Below are 15,430 nucleotides of genomic sequence, written 5' to 3'. Positions count from 1 at the left end.
GCAGCAAACAGAGTTTCACATCTAGTTTGATCACATGCTGAGAGAGAGGTGGCAGAGAGGAGGAAGTAATTCATAGTAGTTGTGTCATTTGAGTGAACCAATAATGTAGATAGGCTTATGTTTATCGAGTTCTTTTTATTAACATAAAAACAAATCAAAACAAAACAGTGGTTTGCCAAGGAGCTCTGAGATTGATCAAATGAATTATCAGAGAAATAATACCATTTTAATTCTGATGAAATCCCCACACTTATGCAAATATTGCCAGAAGCAAGAGCCAAGTCATATTGGTGAAGAAATGCTGACAGAAGAAGCAAAACAAACACGGGTCAGAAAAAGAGTTTAAATTTAGTGGTTTTGCTTGTACTAAACAGGGAGTGAAAATACTTGAAATAAAAAAATATATTGAGTTGTACACTTTAATAGCTAATATTAAAGTGTAACTGAGGTTACCCAAGGTTTCACTAGGCTGCTAAGCTGTCAGGTTTTTGTGATGTAACAAAACCATAAATGTTGATAAAAATGATTCTGCCTTTAGTTTGGAATTTGTCTGGAAAACAAACACATTTGTTGGAGAGAAAAAATGTGAAAAATAAAAAGATGATTAATTTTTTAACATTTGTTGGTTTGGATAGCTTTTTTTACTCTTTGTGAATGAAGGTTTGGGCCCAGACAGTGAACTCTGTCTAAATAAACTCTATGGCTATTTAAAGATGTTCTTGTGAAGCTTTGTGAGAGTTTTAAGACTCTAGTTGTTTAAAGAACAATATATATTGACCACAAACTTTACAAGTTAGATGTCAGTTCCTAATCTACATAAAATTTCAAAAGTAATTTCATTATCATTGTTGAAATTGGCTGTAACTTAGGATATTAAAACATCCTGTGGCTTCTCAGAAAATATTGTCACCCTTAACATATTCTATGATCGCAGAGTGGAAAATGAGCATCAGCAGCTTCCTGTGGAGTCTGAAAAAAGTTCATGCCACCTCAGCTCAGACAAACACTTCCCCCAAACTGACCAGGGCTGCTAGACATTCCGTGGTAAGACGTCATCCCGTCTGATCGTATGGAAAGTGAATCATGATGTCCTCCGTTTGACGGGTTGAGAATCTGCGGATTCTCAAACCGGAGTGAAAGAAGTGCTTAGTATAAAATAAAGGTGTATAAAACAACATCAAAATTAGGGATGCACCGATTGCAGTTTTCTCATTACATATTTTTAAAACTCTTGACCTGCTGATTCTTATTTGACAATTAATTTTGTTTTGTCTGAAATGCTGCTAAATATAGAAATAAAGATGCTGTAATAACCCCACTGTTATTATTAACGGCAAATGCACAGACCTGACCTGGTGGGCCGGTCTGTCAGTCAAACCTCTCACTACAGAGCAGAAGAGGACAGTGGTTGAGTTTTAGATATTTGCTGAGCTAAATAAGATCAGGAATCGGCGTCAGTAAGTGGTGCACCCCTAGAGAAAATGAATCATACAATATCAGCAGCACACCTCCCCCGCACTGTGCCCGCTTGGACGTCTCAAAATTTTATATAGAAATGAGGAATTACCTCAAAGAAAACTAGTAAAAAAATGAAACCTTATCGACTCACTTTGTCTTTACTGTTTGTGCTCAACAATTTACTATTGGATTTAAAAGACAGCTGGATATTCTAGATTAATTCTTATTCCTTTTGGGGGGTGGAGCTCTTCATCTGTGAAGCAAAATGAAGCATATTTTTAAAAAGTTGCATTTTGAAATGCAACTATGAAAGATTCACCACCCTGACTACATAACACCACAATGAGAGTTGGTTGGAAGTTGTCTCTGTGGAGACTGCTTTTGATGAACGGCTTGAAGGCACAAGACAAACCCATGATCATCTATCGTCACATTCAAACCTAACCATACAGCGGTTTCGCAATCATCAGTCAGCTCTGCATGAATAGGTTTTGGACTGAAGGAGGAAGTGAAAGTATCTGGAGAAAACCCAGACACGCACAGAATGACATGCAAATGTCTGTTAGTCAGTGACACACACTATTTTTTTTTTATTTTAAACACAACATGGAAACTAAATGCAAAACAAGACAGGAGCTTCATTAATAATAATCACATTACAGGATCACACACGCACACACACACACACACACACACCCGCACGCACACACATACACAGACACACACATGTTTGTGTGGCTATCTTTGTGGGGACTTTTCATTTCTACAGCCTAAACCTTACCCTCATCTTAACCTCTAACCCTATCTGGTGGCTGAAATCTTTCAGAAACCCGGTATGAAAACATCCTAACTCAACACTATGGCTATTGGACACAGATATGAGTTTTTATAAATAGGCAGAAAGGATGTTAACTGCACATAACTAATCAACAGGATCCCAGCAGAAAAAAAACAACAAAACAAAAAGAAATCATATATATTTTTTAACATTTTACTTAGATTTTCAGAAAAAAATTCTAAAGTTAAAGGCATAACATATGTTTTGGGATATACTTTAAGATAATTTTAAATTCACCCAAAAAGGATAAAAACTAAATTCAACAATTTGCAAAGACTTGAAAACATTTTCATTCCAGTATCATGAGTGTGGATTATAAATGTGCAGTGCCTTGTCTAAATATTATTACCCATAAAAACTTTTCCATAATCATGGCGTAAAAAGTACACAAACTTCTACACATTTTATGGAACAGACCAACACAAAGTAGTGTAAAGAGGAACAAAAATATTACAAGTTTTATGAAAATGTTTTACAACTCAAAGTCTGAAAATGTAGCATGCATTTTCAGATGCACATTCACAAATACATTCCTTCCAGTCGGACTAAATTACAGCTCTGTGCAAAGAACATTGGGTAAAAATGTGCAAAACTGGTACATATGTGAAAAGAGTTGCAGTAGCAATTGCAATGAAAAGTTGTTTCACAAGGTGTCTTGATTCTTGAAAGCTGAGTACACACACCAAACTGAAGAGTTACGTGTTTGTGTGTATTTGAAAATAAGGAAGATAAATGAGCTAGAGCTTGTGGTTGTAATGTGGTAAAATGTGAAATGGTCATGTAATAGAAATACTTATTAACTTATCAGTACTACACGTTAAATAATTGTGCCTTTTGTTGCTGAACTCACACTGAAAAATAGGAAGAACTTCATTAATAATAGATTTTAATTTTCTTTTTTTACTTTTCTTACCTTCCTGCTCTCTGTGTGTGTGGTGTCGTTCACTTCCAGCCATGTTTGTCATGCTCTGAGTTGTTTTAAATTTTTAAATTATTTCTCCTACTGTAGACATGGGCAACTTTTGGTGCCCAAGTTCTTGTTTTAAGCGTTTCCTGTGTTTCTCCACTTATGAGCAGTGACTGAAAGAAATGGGCCTCTGTATACCTCAAGAAAACATTAAGTATTAAATTGCTAACATTTATTTTATAGAAACTTATAGAAGTGCTCCTAACTGTAAGGCTGTGTAAAAAAATTATCCAGTTGTGATAAAAAATAATTAATTTTAAGACATTTTTGCAGTTTTTTTTTTTTTTGCAGTTTTTTTTCCCCATCCATGCAGATTCATTTCTGTCAGAGGATCTACTGGGATCCATCCAGACCTAGAAGAAGAGATCTAATCCATTTTTGTGTCTGAAGACACCGCAGTGATCGAAGACACTTTCTGCTCCATTTCTTTCCTCCGCTGCTTCTTGGCCGAGAGACAGATCCACACAAAAATAAAGAAACCTTCACAAAGAGGAAAGCAAAAATTGGTAAGTCTGAATATGAACTGTTCTCAAACAAGAAAATCTTAGCCAATTCTCTTCCCTACACAAGATTATGATTCCCCCCCCGACAACTATGATCCTATTCCAGCATTTATTTTTGAACAGTGAGAAAGCTTGTCAGAATGATGTGACAGTTTCCTAAACAATTTACTTAACCGCTTCCCACTGCGGATTCATTTTGTTTCATTAAGCGATCTGATTGGACGCTGGAAAAGATGATTGTTGTGTTCAAGTTGTGCTAAAAGGAGTTAGCCTGTCAGCGAAGCTATTCTAGCCTGAAATAGCATCTCAATGCTAAACATGTAGCAGCAGCACAGATGTCCTTAATGCTAATGTCGGCCTCCACAGTTAAAATCTATAAAGAAGTTCTGATCAAGAGTTCCTGAAACACTTCAAATCTAAATGGTAGAATAGAACTTTGAACCAGTCTGAAGGTTAAATAACCTAAATAGATTAAAAACAATAAATATATTAGAAGTTGAGCTCATGTGTCTATTTGTTCAGTAATTTAGCAGAAAACTTGAAAATGTTGCTTAAATGTAATTCATTGCAAATAAATTAATCAGTTAACTTGCTTAAAGAAATTAATGGAGTCCCACCATTAACATTAACTTCAGCTAGTAGGCACAACAGAACCGGCCTGCTAATACTGATGAGTAGACTGTCAGGTAGAATCTGTAAAATATACTTAGCATACTCTGAATAGTAAAGCTAAAAGTAAATTCATTTAAATGTCTCTTTACTTGTCAACTACATCGGTAGGGACATTTAGTTTTAGCAGATTCTCTTTGAAAGCTGAAGGAGACCTATTGACTCAAACAGGAGCACAGAGGCGTCGCTGATGTTTACATTTTATTAACTTTTTGTAAGACACTAAGCAGTTGATGTTTTACATCACTTTTTTATTGTTTGGTTTGCTTTTGTTTTTATTTATCCTCTACCATCCCCCACTGTTACAGTTGGTGACCTAGGCGACCGCCTAAAAGGCCTACGTCAAGAGCCACCCCTGCTAACAAGCACAACACTCCGATAGATGCAACTGTTACCTTGTAGGGAGTTGAGGATGCAGAAAAGATAGAGCACTGTGTAGTTGACATAACCAGAACCCAGGAAGGCCAGACCCCAGGTGGTCCCCATCAGGCAGGTGAGGCCCAGCAGAGTCAGGCCGCTCTGGCAGGATGTGCTAAACCTCTGTGGAACTTCCTTTGACTTTCTGCTAGCACTGGCTTGAAGTTTTGAGTTAGTCTTTAACATTTTCTTCATCTTGCAGATGCTTGAGGCCACTGCCATCAGAATGCCAGAGTTAAAGATGAATATCAGGGTGAAATACACGAGATTGAGTGAGTAGAAGTAGGTGTCATCTGTGATCCAGCAGCTGTGAGACAGACGGGTAATAATAGGCAGTTAAGAGCAGCGGGTCTTTGAATGTAACAGGAAAAAGGAAGAAGATGGAACATTTTGCACTCACATTGTATCACTTCATAGATTGTGGAAGTGATACGTTGCCATTGGGATTTTTTAAAAACACATTGACTTCCCAGAAACTACTTTGTTGTTGTAAGAAAGATTAAGGAAACCACTGGGATAATGTTGACATTATCATCAGACAGGCTGACATCAATCTGTTAAAAATGTACATCTTATGGAGTTTTTACCGTGCCAGGTATATTAATGGAAAAAAAAAATAAATCAGCCATTATATGACATTTAGTACTGCTTTATATATTAAATTAGGATCCTTATTCACCTACAGCCAGTTAAAGTGTTGTCAGAATGTTGCATAGTCACAAATAATCACAACTAAACATAAATAGCAAAAAATAAAGAAAAAGCATAAATAAAATGTATAATAAAAGTAAAGTTATATTTTACTTACATGCTATTGGTTTGATTGGTGTCTGACATGGTCAACTCTGTAACTCCGTAAAACTGTTTAACGTTCTTCACACACAAAGATATTGACACAATTATTGCAGGAATCCCTGGAAAACAGAACATTGGGCATTCAGTTGTACTAACACAAACTCAGTGTTCACATGAACTCAGTATTAAACCTTGAATCATATCACTGCATGTTCTAAAATGAATCCCAAACTTCTCCCCAGGCCTTTTGCGGCCTGAATATGGGTAATATTGTACACGCCACATTCAGATCAAAAATGTCTGGTTAATTTAGTGTTTGTTGACAACAGAAATTGATGAACACCAACATTCAAATGGCCATGTCTTTTTTTTTTATGTATTAGAAAACTTAAAATCCACATTGTCAGAATCTATAAATATCTCAAATCGCCTCGCGGACAGACCTTCTCCTGGTTTTATCACATTTTTCAATGCATTTCTCCTTATTTGGCTGTGGAAAATTGAGCCACACAAAGACGACAGTGTGGCTTAATTCATTGTACCAATAAAGTACAATGAATTAAATATAACAAAGGGGAGTATGATACAAATAGTAGGACTCATCCTATAAACTGTTTTTGGATTAAGACTTGTTGTTTGATTGATGTACTAATTAGGAGGAGCTTCTGAAAACCAGAAAACCCTCAAAGCTTACCGAACTTTTTCACATTAAACTAAATATTTTAGATGAACAGACTCGGTCATCGCTGTTCAAAGTAAATCGGAAGGATCAGGCTGGTCACTGGATCATTTATCATGTTTGTGTGATATTGTCGTTTCATATAGTGAATAATTGCATCTACAATTACGTTCTGCTACATGTTTTTTCTGTCTACAACAGTAAAATATTTGTGATGATTGCTCCTGCTTCTCTGCCTCCCAGCTGCAACAGAGTCACTCTGAGCATTAAAAACCAGGAAAGACAGAGAGATGCTGATATTTTTATTAACTTTAATGATTTTTTTCAGCTTTATTTTTATTGTTCTGGTGCTCATGTTCAAGCAAACGCACATTGGGAGAAAAAAAATTGTGTTGTCTCTGATTTTTTTTCAATGTCCCCAAAAAGAAGATATTCTTCAAGTAAACCACATTTTGATTTGCCTTTCTGAAAACCTGAAGCTTTTGTCATTTGCTTTTTCCTGCCCTGCATTGAACCATAACACACCGATGAGACCCATTAGCGTGTCATAACACTCACCCCATCCGACAAGAGACAGTTTGAGCAGGTAGCATTTGTAGTAGGTGTTGAACACCTTTATCAGCAGCAGGTAGAGGTGCAGGGCCTCGATGGCCATCCAGGTGAAACAGCAGAGCAGTGAGTAATGCATGAGCGCAGCTATAAACTCACAGACCCAGTCCGGCTCCACTGTGGCCCCCCACTCAGTCAGCAGGAAGGTAGAGTTAAGGAGAAACAAGGCGCCGCTCAGAGACACGTGGATGGACATGGAAGTGTCCATTGTGTTGCTCCTGAAGGATGAAAAACAAGATCTGGTAAGAGTATGCGGTGATTGGACAGGTTATAAACAACAGACTTTTCAGCTTTTTAATAAAACACAGAATTTACTAAAGTGTCCTTGGAGTATAGTTGACATTTGTCAAACTCGTACAAACCCAAATCCCATCTGTAACGCGATCTACTCCAGAGTTTCCAAATTTTTCCGAGCCATGGCCCCAAAAACCCTTAGCTTCTGACTATGGAACCACTTTGCAAATCCATAAACAATGCTAATATAATGTACAGAAACATAAACCTTTAGATTTTTTTCTCACTTTTTATTCACTGTTCAATAATTATTACATTTGTTCAGCATAGGTGCTGCCTCAAACCTTCTGATTTTAGTTGGCAATGAGTTTTGTAGATAATATATTATGAATTCATCAATCCGATGTTCATATTATTATATCATACCTGACAATAACACTTTCTACCAGAAAAGGAATATCTCCTTTGGTTATAAGAAAATGTTATAAATATTATTATCAGTCATATATATGTCAAATTTAGTTTAATCTCCACAGTTCTTACAGACGGCTCCTTTTGGGTTTTTTCTTGTCAGAAACTTTTCCATTTCGCTATGCTAGCTTGTGGAGCAAAGCAGTTTGATAGATTTGATGATAAGCCAATTAGACAGATGAGAAGGCAGATAATTTCCTGAATTTCCCGTCTGTGGGACAAAAAGGCTATTTCTATCTTCTATCTCTGTCGTCAATAAGTTCCTGTAACTTGTAGCAGATTACAGTTTCTTTGAAAAAACACTGGTCTGATTAACAAGGCCAGACGTTGAGGAAATATTCATGGTAAAAACACCTTCACTGGTTTAACTAAGTCTTTGCCATTGACTACTTTGTCACAATTAATGTGAAAGAAAAAAAAAAAACAACAACAATCCATTGGACTGTCTGACTGAAAACCACATAAATACAAAGTAAAAAAGATGAGTTTCAGTAATTTAAATGTCTCTTTGGGCGCCACAGTTTTCTGCTAAGCTGTTTTCTATAATTTGGAATGAGTTTCTGTGAAAGCCAGATCACCTTTTGTTTGATACCAGATGTTGAAAGCAGAGTGACTTTCACTGGTGTTTAGGTGTTGCAAAGATGGATTAAACAGGACGTGGACAGATGCTTTGAAATGAAACTGGTGCACAAGCAGTGAACAAAAGCCGAGGTTTCACTTCTGGGTTCATGATTTCCACAGAAAAAAAATGTCCCTGTTCACTATGAAGTTACAATGCAAGTGAAAAGAAACAAAACAAAGAAAATACGGTCCTTCATTCAATAGACTGAAGTGGATTTCTCCTAAATGTAATTCTGAGCTGGGAAACAAAAACAGAGGAGATGGAGAAACAAAATAAAGGGTGAGAATATGATGAGACTGACCAGAAAACCAGAAAACATTTGTTTTCTGGTCAACATTTTGGAAATAGAATGTGAGCATTCTATTTCCAAATGTTCACAAATCAAGGTCTAATTAGAGCTACTTTCTTTTTCTCCAGAAAATAAAGTGACTTAGCAGCACTTTAGAATGTGTTTCTAGCAGGAGGAAATGAGCTCATAACCTCATTATTGAAAGTGTTTCCTTCATTAGTTGAGCTAATCTCTTTGCACAACTCCATCCACTGTATCTTTCTGATTGCACAGTCGCTTACTTTCCCATCAAGAGCAACCCGCTGTAGTTGCCGTGGTGACATTTGGGGACTTCTTGAAACATCTTTCAATCTGCCCTCAGGGTGACCTGTCATGGTGTAAATTCATCTGGGCGTCTTGCTGCTCTGAACGCCCTTCACTTGCAGATTATAGTACAGATTGTTAAGTTTCTCTTTTTTTTTCTTGGTATTTTTATTTCTTTATCATGTTGAATATATCATTTGTAACCAGGTTTTCACTGGTGCTTCAGAACATTTCATTCTTCATAGTTGTACAGAAAAGTTCATATTTGGTTTCCTAGCTGTACACTGCCCTGGTTCTATGGCTCCATCCTGCCACCAAACACATGACTTTGGTCTAACGTGTAACATTAAACTTTAAGCGTTTCTTCATGTACGTTTAGAAGAAGATGATTGGAACTCCAACACTATAGTCTGGTACTTTAAAAATTTGTTTTTTTAATTTTATTTTTTAGTTTTAGATGGGTTCCTTTTTTAATTACTGACTGTTTTACCCTGTAGTTGGACGTCATCATCACTTTTGGATGAATATTTCTCCAGCCAGACTATTCAGTCTAATTAGACGCAATGGGTTGCTTTTGACTTTTAATTTATCACCACATGTATTGTAGTAAGAAAAACTTAATTTGTTTTATTGAACTATGCATAACATGTTAAAAACATGTTCAGTATTTATAAGATGCTGAGATTTTTTTTTAAAGGTGGATGCTTACCTGTTGAACACATATACAGCGAGAGACGAAGCGCTGAAGAAAAGAGAAATTCCACAGCCTATGTAACTGATGTATGACAGTAATTTCCAGTGGGCTTCATCTATTGGCATACGTATCTATAAAACAGTAAAATAAAATGGTAAAAATACCAACAGGGATTCTGAATCTTACTTGTTTACTTTCAGAAACATTTGGAAACAAATTAGAAGTGCAAATCACCATAATTTCTCTCATCTCATTAATGAAATCAAGATACTCTTTTATTCTAATTTATTATAGTTTTATTAAAATTATTGTGAAATAACCACTGATTATGAGCAAAGGGAACTTTGTCAAATGAAGAGCTCCTTGTTACCAGAAGGACAGCAAAGGGTGTTGCATGGCTGCACTTGCAGGTAACCTGATCTTGGTCGATCTCAGTTTCACATCCGTCTTGTTTCCAGGCAAAATCTTGAAACAACATTCAGTGTTTTAGTTACTGGTATAGAAAATACGGCACTTTTCTAATCAAGACATTTTAATTTACTTATCAAACTTTGTGTTTAAAAATTAAGACATTCTCTAGTATATTTAGTCTAAAAAATTGCTTCAATACGTTAAAATCTACTACATGAATTAATTGAAATTAATGGATTAAAGCCTCTGACCTTTACACAAAGTAACCGTTACAGTCCCACCTTGAAGCTCTGACAAAGATCTAAACAAGTTGAATGAAATGTTAATTCTACTATTAATTCTTTAAGAGTGATGAAAAACTTCTAGTTCCATAGATAGATTATTTTACATATAAAAATAAATTTTTCCCATTTTATAAGTGAAATAATCTGCCAATGGTAGTTTTTGTCTCCCTAGTTTTTCACCACTTTTAAGGATTTATTAATGTAAAACTGGCTTCTATTTCTTGCTGAAAAGTTACTTGTAAGTTAGTTCTGTCTTATTTAATGTACACGAAGACATTTTGACTAGAAACTAAACTAGAAATACTTGGTAAGATTCAATATTTTTGCAGTCTAATAAAAAAGCTCAGATCTAAATTGATTGTTTTCTGTCTATTTTAGCCAAAGTTCAGCTTAAGTTTTTTAGATACTCAGGATTACCACCGTCTATAAGTGGTTATTGCTAAAGATTATTCTTTTACTAATCAACCAGTAGCTGTTGTGGTTTTTAGAATGTATCTGGATACTTGCTTGCCAAATTTGGTCAAATCGTTTACACTCCTACCTTTGACATCATCAAAGTAGCGACACAGTAACTGGGAATCATTCTGTGAAAACACAAACAATGCAGAGTCACCTTCTCTCACATTTTCTTGACTCGGTGAATGTGAGCCAAGCGTCTTACTGTTTCTGGTTTCACAACCCTGAAAATCATTTTGATTGGTGGCTTGAGATTCTGGAGGTGAGACTCGCCTGACTCCTCTATCCTGAGAACCATGGAGCAGATCTCCTCCTTGTCAAACTAGTAGGGAGACAAAACAGGAAGAAGGAGGAGAAGCTCAGCACTGTGACACTCTGCGCACAGCGTTTATTTGTTGCAGAAAACTGTTCGAAGAAAGTGTTCAATAAAAATCAGACGGGACGGGTCAAACCTGGAAGTGGCTGTGGTCCATGTAGCTGACCAGGCCGATAACTCGCTCCTCTGGTGGCATGTTTTTCAGTGCGTTCACTGGGATCCAAACCTCAGGGACAAATGAGCCGTTGTTGGGCCATAACTGGTAATAATAAAAACACAAAATAATGTCAAGTCACTTTAAAATAGATACACATATTTATTTTTTTTATAAACTAAAAGAAGCCGACTTAAAAAAAAAAAAAAAAAACTTATTAAAATGTATTTTTATGGCAGACAGAAGCAAAAGGGATGTAGCAAAAGTACAACTTCCTGTTCCATTACACCATAATATTTCATAATCACCCCATAGCATAAAAAACACCAAACAAAATAAACATATCCTTAGTTCAACCTCTGTAAAACAGATGTAAAAACATCTGATTGTCAGTGTTTCTCAACCTCTCACTATCTTCCTCTTTCTCTTCTGACTTCACCACCTGCAGATAAACTTTCATTTCTCACATTCCTCTACATAACCCACAAATCTGAGGTGTTCCCGGCACCCCAGGAATGCCTCATTGTTGTGCAGAAGTGTTGGATGTACTTATATTTCTGTCTCTAGGGAAGCAATAAATAGAAATTGTCTGTCAGACATGTCTGACTCTACTTGAAAACATGAATGTAGCAACGCCAGATAGAAACAACAATTTCTAAACTACAGCAGCCACATCCTGCACATTCTCATTCCAAGGTATTATTTTTATTATTCATATGCAATCCGGTTTGTAGGTTTTACTGTATTTGCTCACACTCTCTGGGGGTCTTTTTTCTAAATAAAAATAATTTTCACTCCCTTTCCTTGATTTTATCTTGGTAATCTGCTTTGGCATTTTTGGGAAAAGACATGACTATTTTCTGTTTCCTAGTCCCGGCTGTTTAATCACCTAACACGACAAAATGTTTCTTTACTGAAAACCTAAAAAGTCCTGAATGTGTGTCTACTCTTAATACTGCCAGTGATTAGGTTGATAGGCTAACTACCTATACTGTATTTTTTCTGAAGAGTTTTAGGATGATATAAAGGTGAAAGTATCACAGGTGATAGACTAGTTTAAGAAGAACTACTTTTGATCAAAATTGTGAATGTTAGAGTGAAGTGAAAGCTCAGAGCTTCTCCCACTTCTCAAATCACTGTATGTATCTCAGAAGGTCTGAAGTCTTTAAGCACAGAGACTATCAAAAGAATCAAAAATGTATATCTTAACTGTCATGTAAAAAGAGTTATCATCATCTCACTGAAGCTTTCTGTGGCATTGTGGGAAGGTGAACATCAACTGAGCGGAAAAAAGGCCAACAAGTGTGAGGCAAACAGAACCAAGGGAGTCATCCATGTTTCCAGGGTTCCAGACCCATCAAAGGATCTTTATATTTGCCTGCTTCAACACTCGGGATTTAACTTACTGAATCATAAGTGGTCTTCTGCAGGTTAATAGAATTGAGGATATAAATTTAGGACTATGGTGCCATTGTACAACAACATAGCAACCATGACGTCAGAGATAAGTACCAGAGCAATGGAAAACATGCAAATCATAGACACTTCAGGCCATAACATAAGTTTTCTGTGTTTACTTTGTTATCTGTTGTGCTGTAAAACTCCAGCAGGTGACCAGAGAACCTTCTGTATACTAAGGCTGTTTTCACACCTGACAGTCGATTGTTTGAAAGGCCTCAGGGAAAATCCGTCAGAATCACTAATGCAAAACTCTCCAGCATTTCATTCACCCAGGGTGACTTTCATCATGACTTTTATTAAATTGAAGCATGAGTAAATTTGCTACAAAAAACCCCCAAACAAACAGAAAATAGGCTTGTTAGTACTTGGAGAGGTACCGTATGCATGCAGTATTTCTCAAAGTGTTCGGTGGTATGGAGAAATATGATAATGTACTTCCTCTGCAGATTACACCATGACTACACCTTTCATACCTCAACATATTTACAAATGTTGTACCTGAGGAGCTTCCAATGGGATCATGTCCTCTGAAACGTTGAGGACTGTGTCATTGATTTTGAAAACTTTCACAGACAAGTACTTCAGGTTGTAGGTCTTGGAGCTGCCACCCTCAAGGTCAGTCGTATTCATAATTTTATGAATTATTTGCTTCTCCAGTCTATAGAAGGGACAAAACAAAACATGTCTGCTTTATAGAAACAAGCAATGATTGAAAAGTCACAAATACAGTGCCTTGCATGCACCCCTCTGTCAGGTGTAGGTTTTGGGGATTTATGTGACAGAATAACATGGCGCAGCGCATACAAACAGATGTCCAGTCTGTTTTCTATTAGAGCTCAAAGTCAGAAATTTTTATGGACATTTTTCAAGTGTTAGCACAGATTTTACATTTGGTCTGGGCTATTTTACTGCTGGAATAAAGCTTGATTTAAATCCCCATGAAATGATGCTGCCACTACCATGTTTCACAGTAGGGAATGGTGTGTTCTGTTCAGTACACACACAGTCAATTTAGGAGACTACAAGGAAGTCAGTGTTTTAACGGCGATGCTTTAGTGGCTACTCTGCTTACCAAGAAAATAAATAAATAAAAAATAGAAAAGAAAAGTAAACAAAAGACTGGCACTTACATTACATACACCTTCTTAATTTCATAACTGGTTCTGAAGAGATTCGGACATGAATCCTTTATGTACAGGAGTGCCTTCATTTTCTTCTGGGCGTCGTTGATTTCTTTCAATCTGTGAATAAGTGGCAGGATGGAGTCTTCCCTGCAGTGGGCGAGGTAGCAGACGGTGTCTGACAGGAAAGACAGATCAAACAGAAAACACTATAAAAAATTATATGCATTCTACACAGTTTGGGCTGGTGAAATTGCAGAGAAGGGTAAAAGTTTCAATATAAATCAATTATTTACCAAGACTGATGCAAATTAGCATGCAGGTGCAAACAGAGTCTTTTGCACAGGAGCTGTGCACACATTATGAACAAGCTCTTTACGTCGGGTTAAACTGAAAAACAAGTAACACATTTCCCAAGAAAGATTCTCCTACTTACTTCCATGTATGGTATACACAGTGATGTTACTTTCATTTGCCACTGAACAGTTTACGCAGCCATATGATCCATTGAACCACGTGTCATTGGTGGGTATGCACCAAAAGAAACAGTCTTCATTGTTCTCACATGAAGCACCTTCACGATTCCACTTCTCAGTCAGGCTTCCAGAAGGCACAGTGATGTTTAAATTGTACTCAGAAATGTTGATACACACTGAGGACAGAAGGCAAAACAAACTCATTTATTGTATATAGACAGCACAAAAAAAAAATACTTTTTTTTACTCTGTTACTGTTGTTGCACTTCTGGAGAAACTGAGTTCTCAGATCCTTTTTTTCTAAACAAGTAATGAAAAGAAATAATAATCTGGCACTTGTACCTTCATCAGCCCTCGACTGGTGGAGCAGCAGCAAAATCAGAACTGGGATCATGGTTTATGCTCTGTGTGTATGGAATAAAAACATACACAAGAAAGGTAAAGTAAAGGAACATTTTCCTTTACTTAACAAATTTATTTAAAATTCTTACTATATAGATCTCTCTCTCCAAATATATAGCCTGGCCAAAAAAACTGTGAGTGTGCTTGTGTTTGTAAAGTTTCTTCATATGAACCTCCAGTCTGTCGTGGCACATGGTCAAACCTCCAGGAGGTTTCTTCCTGTTAAAGGTTTTTTTTTTTTCTTCTCCACTGTTGCTACATGCATGCGTGATATTAGGGATTTTCATTTCATACAACTGTTACATGTCATTTGAAAGTTGTTCTTTTATTGTATAACTTTTCGGACTAGAAGTAAAGCCAACATTTCAAAGTGGCCTCGTAAAAGTCCTGATCTGAAAAGATTAGGGTCACATTAAGAAGGTCAAAGATAAATAGTAAATACCAGTGAAAACATACACACTGGTTAACAATTCTAAGATTTGATTACTGCAATGAAGAGAAAAGAAAATCTTATTGAATAAATTAAACATTTGAGTATGATAAATCAAACATTGCAGAGCAAAATGCTAGAAACTGGCAATATGACTTAATGTTTTATTTGACACAATGCAGGGTAACACTTTATTTGAAGGGGGGGTGAATAAGACTGTCATGACACTGTCATAAACATGACATATCACATGTCATGAACATGAATAAGCCTTCATGAATATTTATGACTGTTGTCATAAATACAAAGTTGACATTATTCAAAATGTCTTTGTTATGACAACTTGACATTAACCAGGAAATCATTACTGT

At 36.4% G+C, this 15,430-nt stretch overlaps 1 protein-coding gene across 1 annotated transcript; it reads right to left on the bottom strand.

Moving 5' to 3' along the window:
• Positions 1 to 3,285: 3,285 nt before the first annotated feature.
• LOC103143992 (adhesion G-protein coupled receptor G2-like) lies at positions 3,286 to 11,325 on the bottom strand. The gene is made up of 9 exons (XM_016675680.1): positions 11,152 to 11,325; positions 10,905 to 11,021; positions 10,785 to 10,827; positions 9,919 to 10,013; positions 9,564 to 9,679; positions 6,885 to 7,153; positions 5,661 to 5,766; positions 4,831 to 5,159; positions 3,286 to 3,743 (listed from the first exon to the last, which is right to left on the bottom strand). Exons 1-9 carry the CDS (start codon positions 11,209 to 11,211, stop codon positions 3,631 to 3,633), a joined length of 1,248 nt encoding a protein of 415 aa, XP_016531166.1. The 5' UTR covers positions 11,212 to 11,325; the 3' UTR covers positions 3,286 to 3,630.
• Positions 11,326 to 15,430: the final 4,105 nt, after the last annotated feature.

Source organism: Poecilia formosa, unplaced genomic scaffold, assembly GCF_000485575.1.
Source record: "Poecilia formosa unplaced genomic scaffold, Poecilia_formosa-5.1.2 Scaffold119, whole genome shotgun sequence".
NCBI lineage: Eukaryota > Metazoa > Chordata > Actinopteri > Cyprinodontiformes > Poeciliidae > Poecilia > Poecilia formosa.
This window is presented reverse-complemented; position numbering and strand designations above follow the sequence as displayed.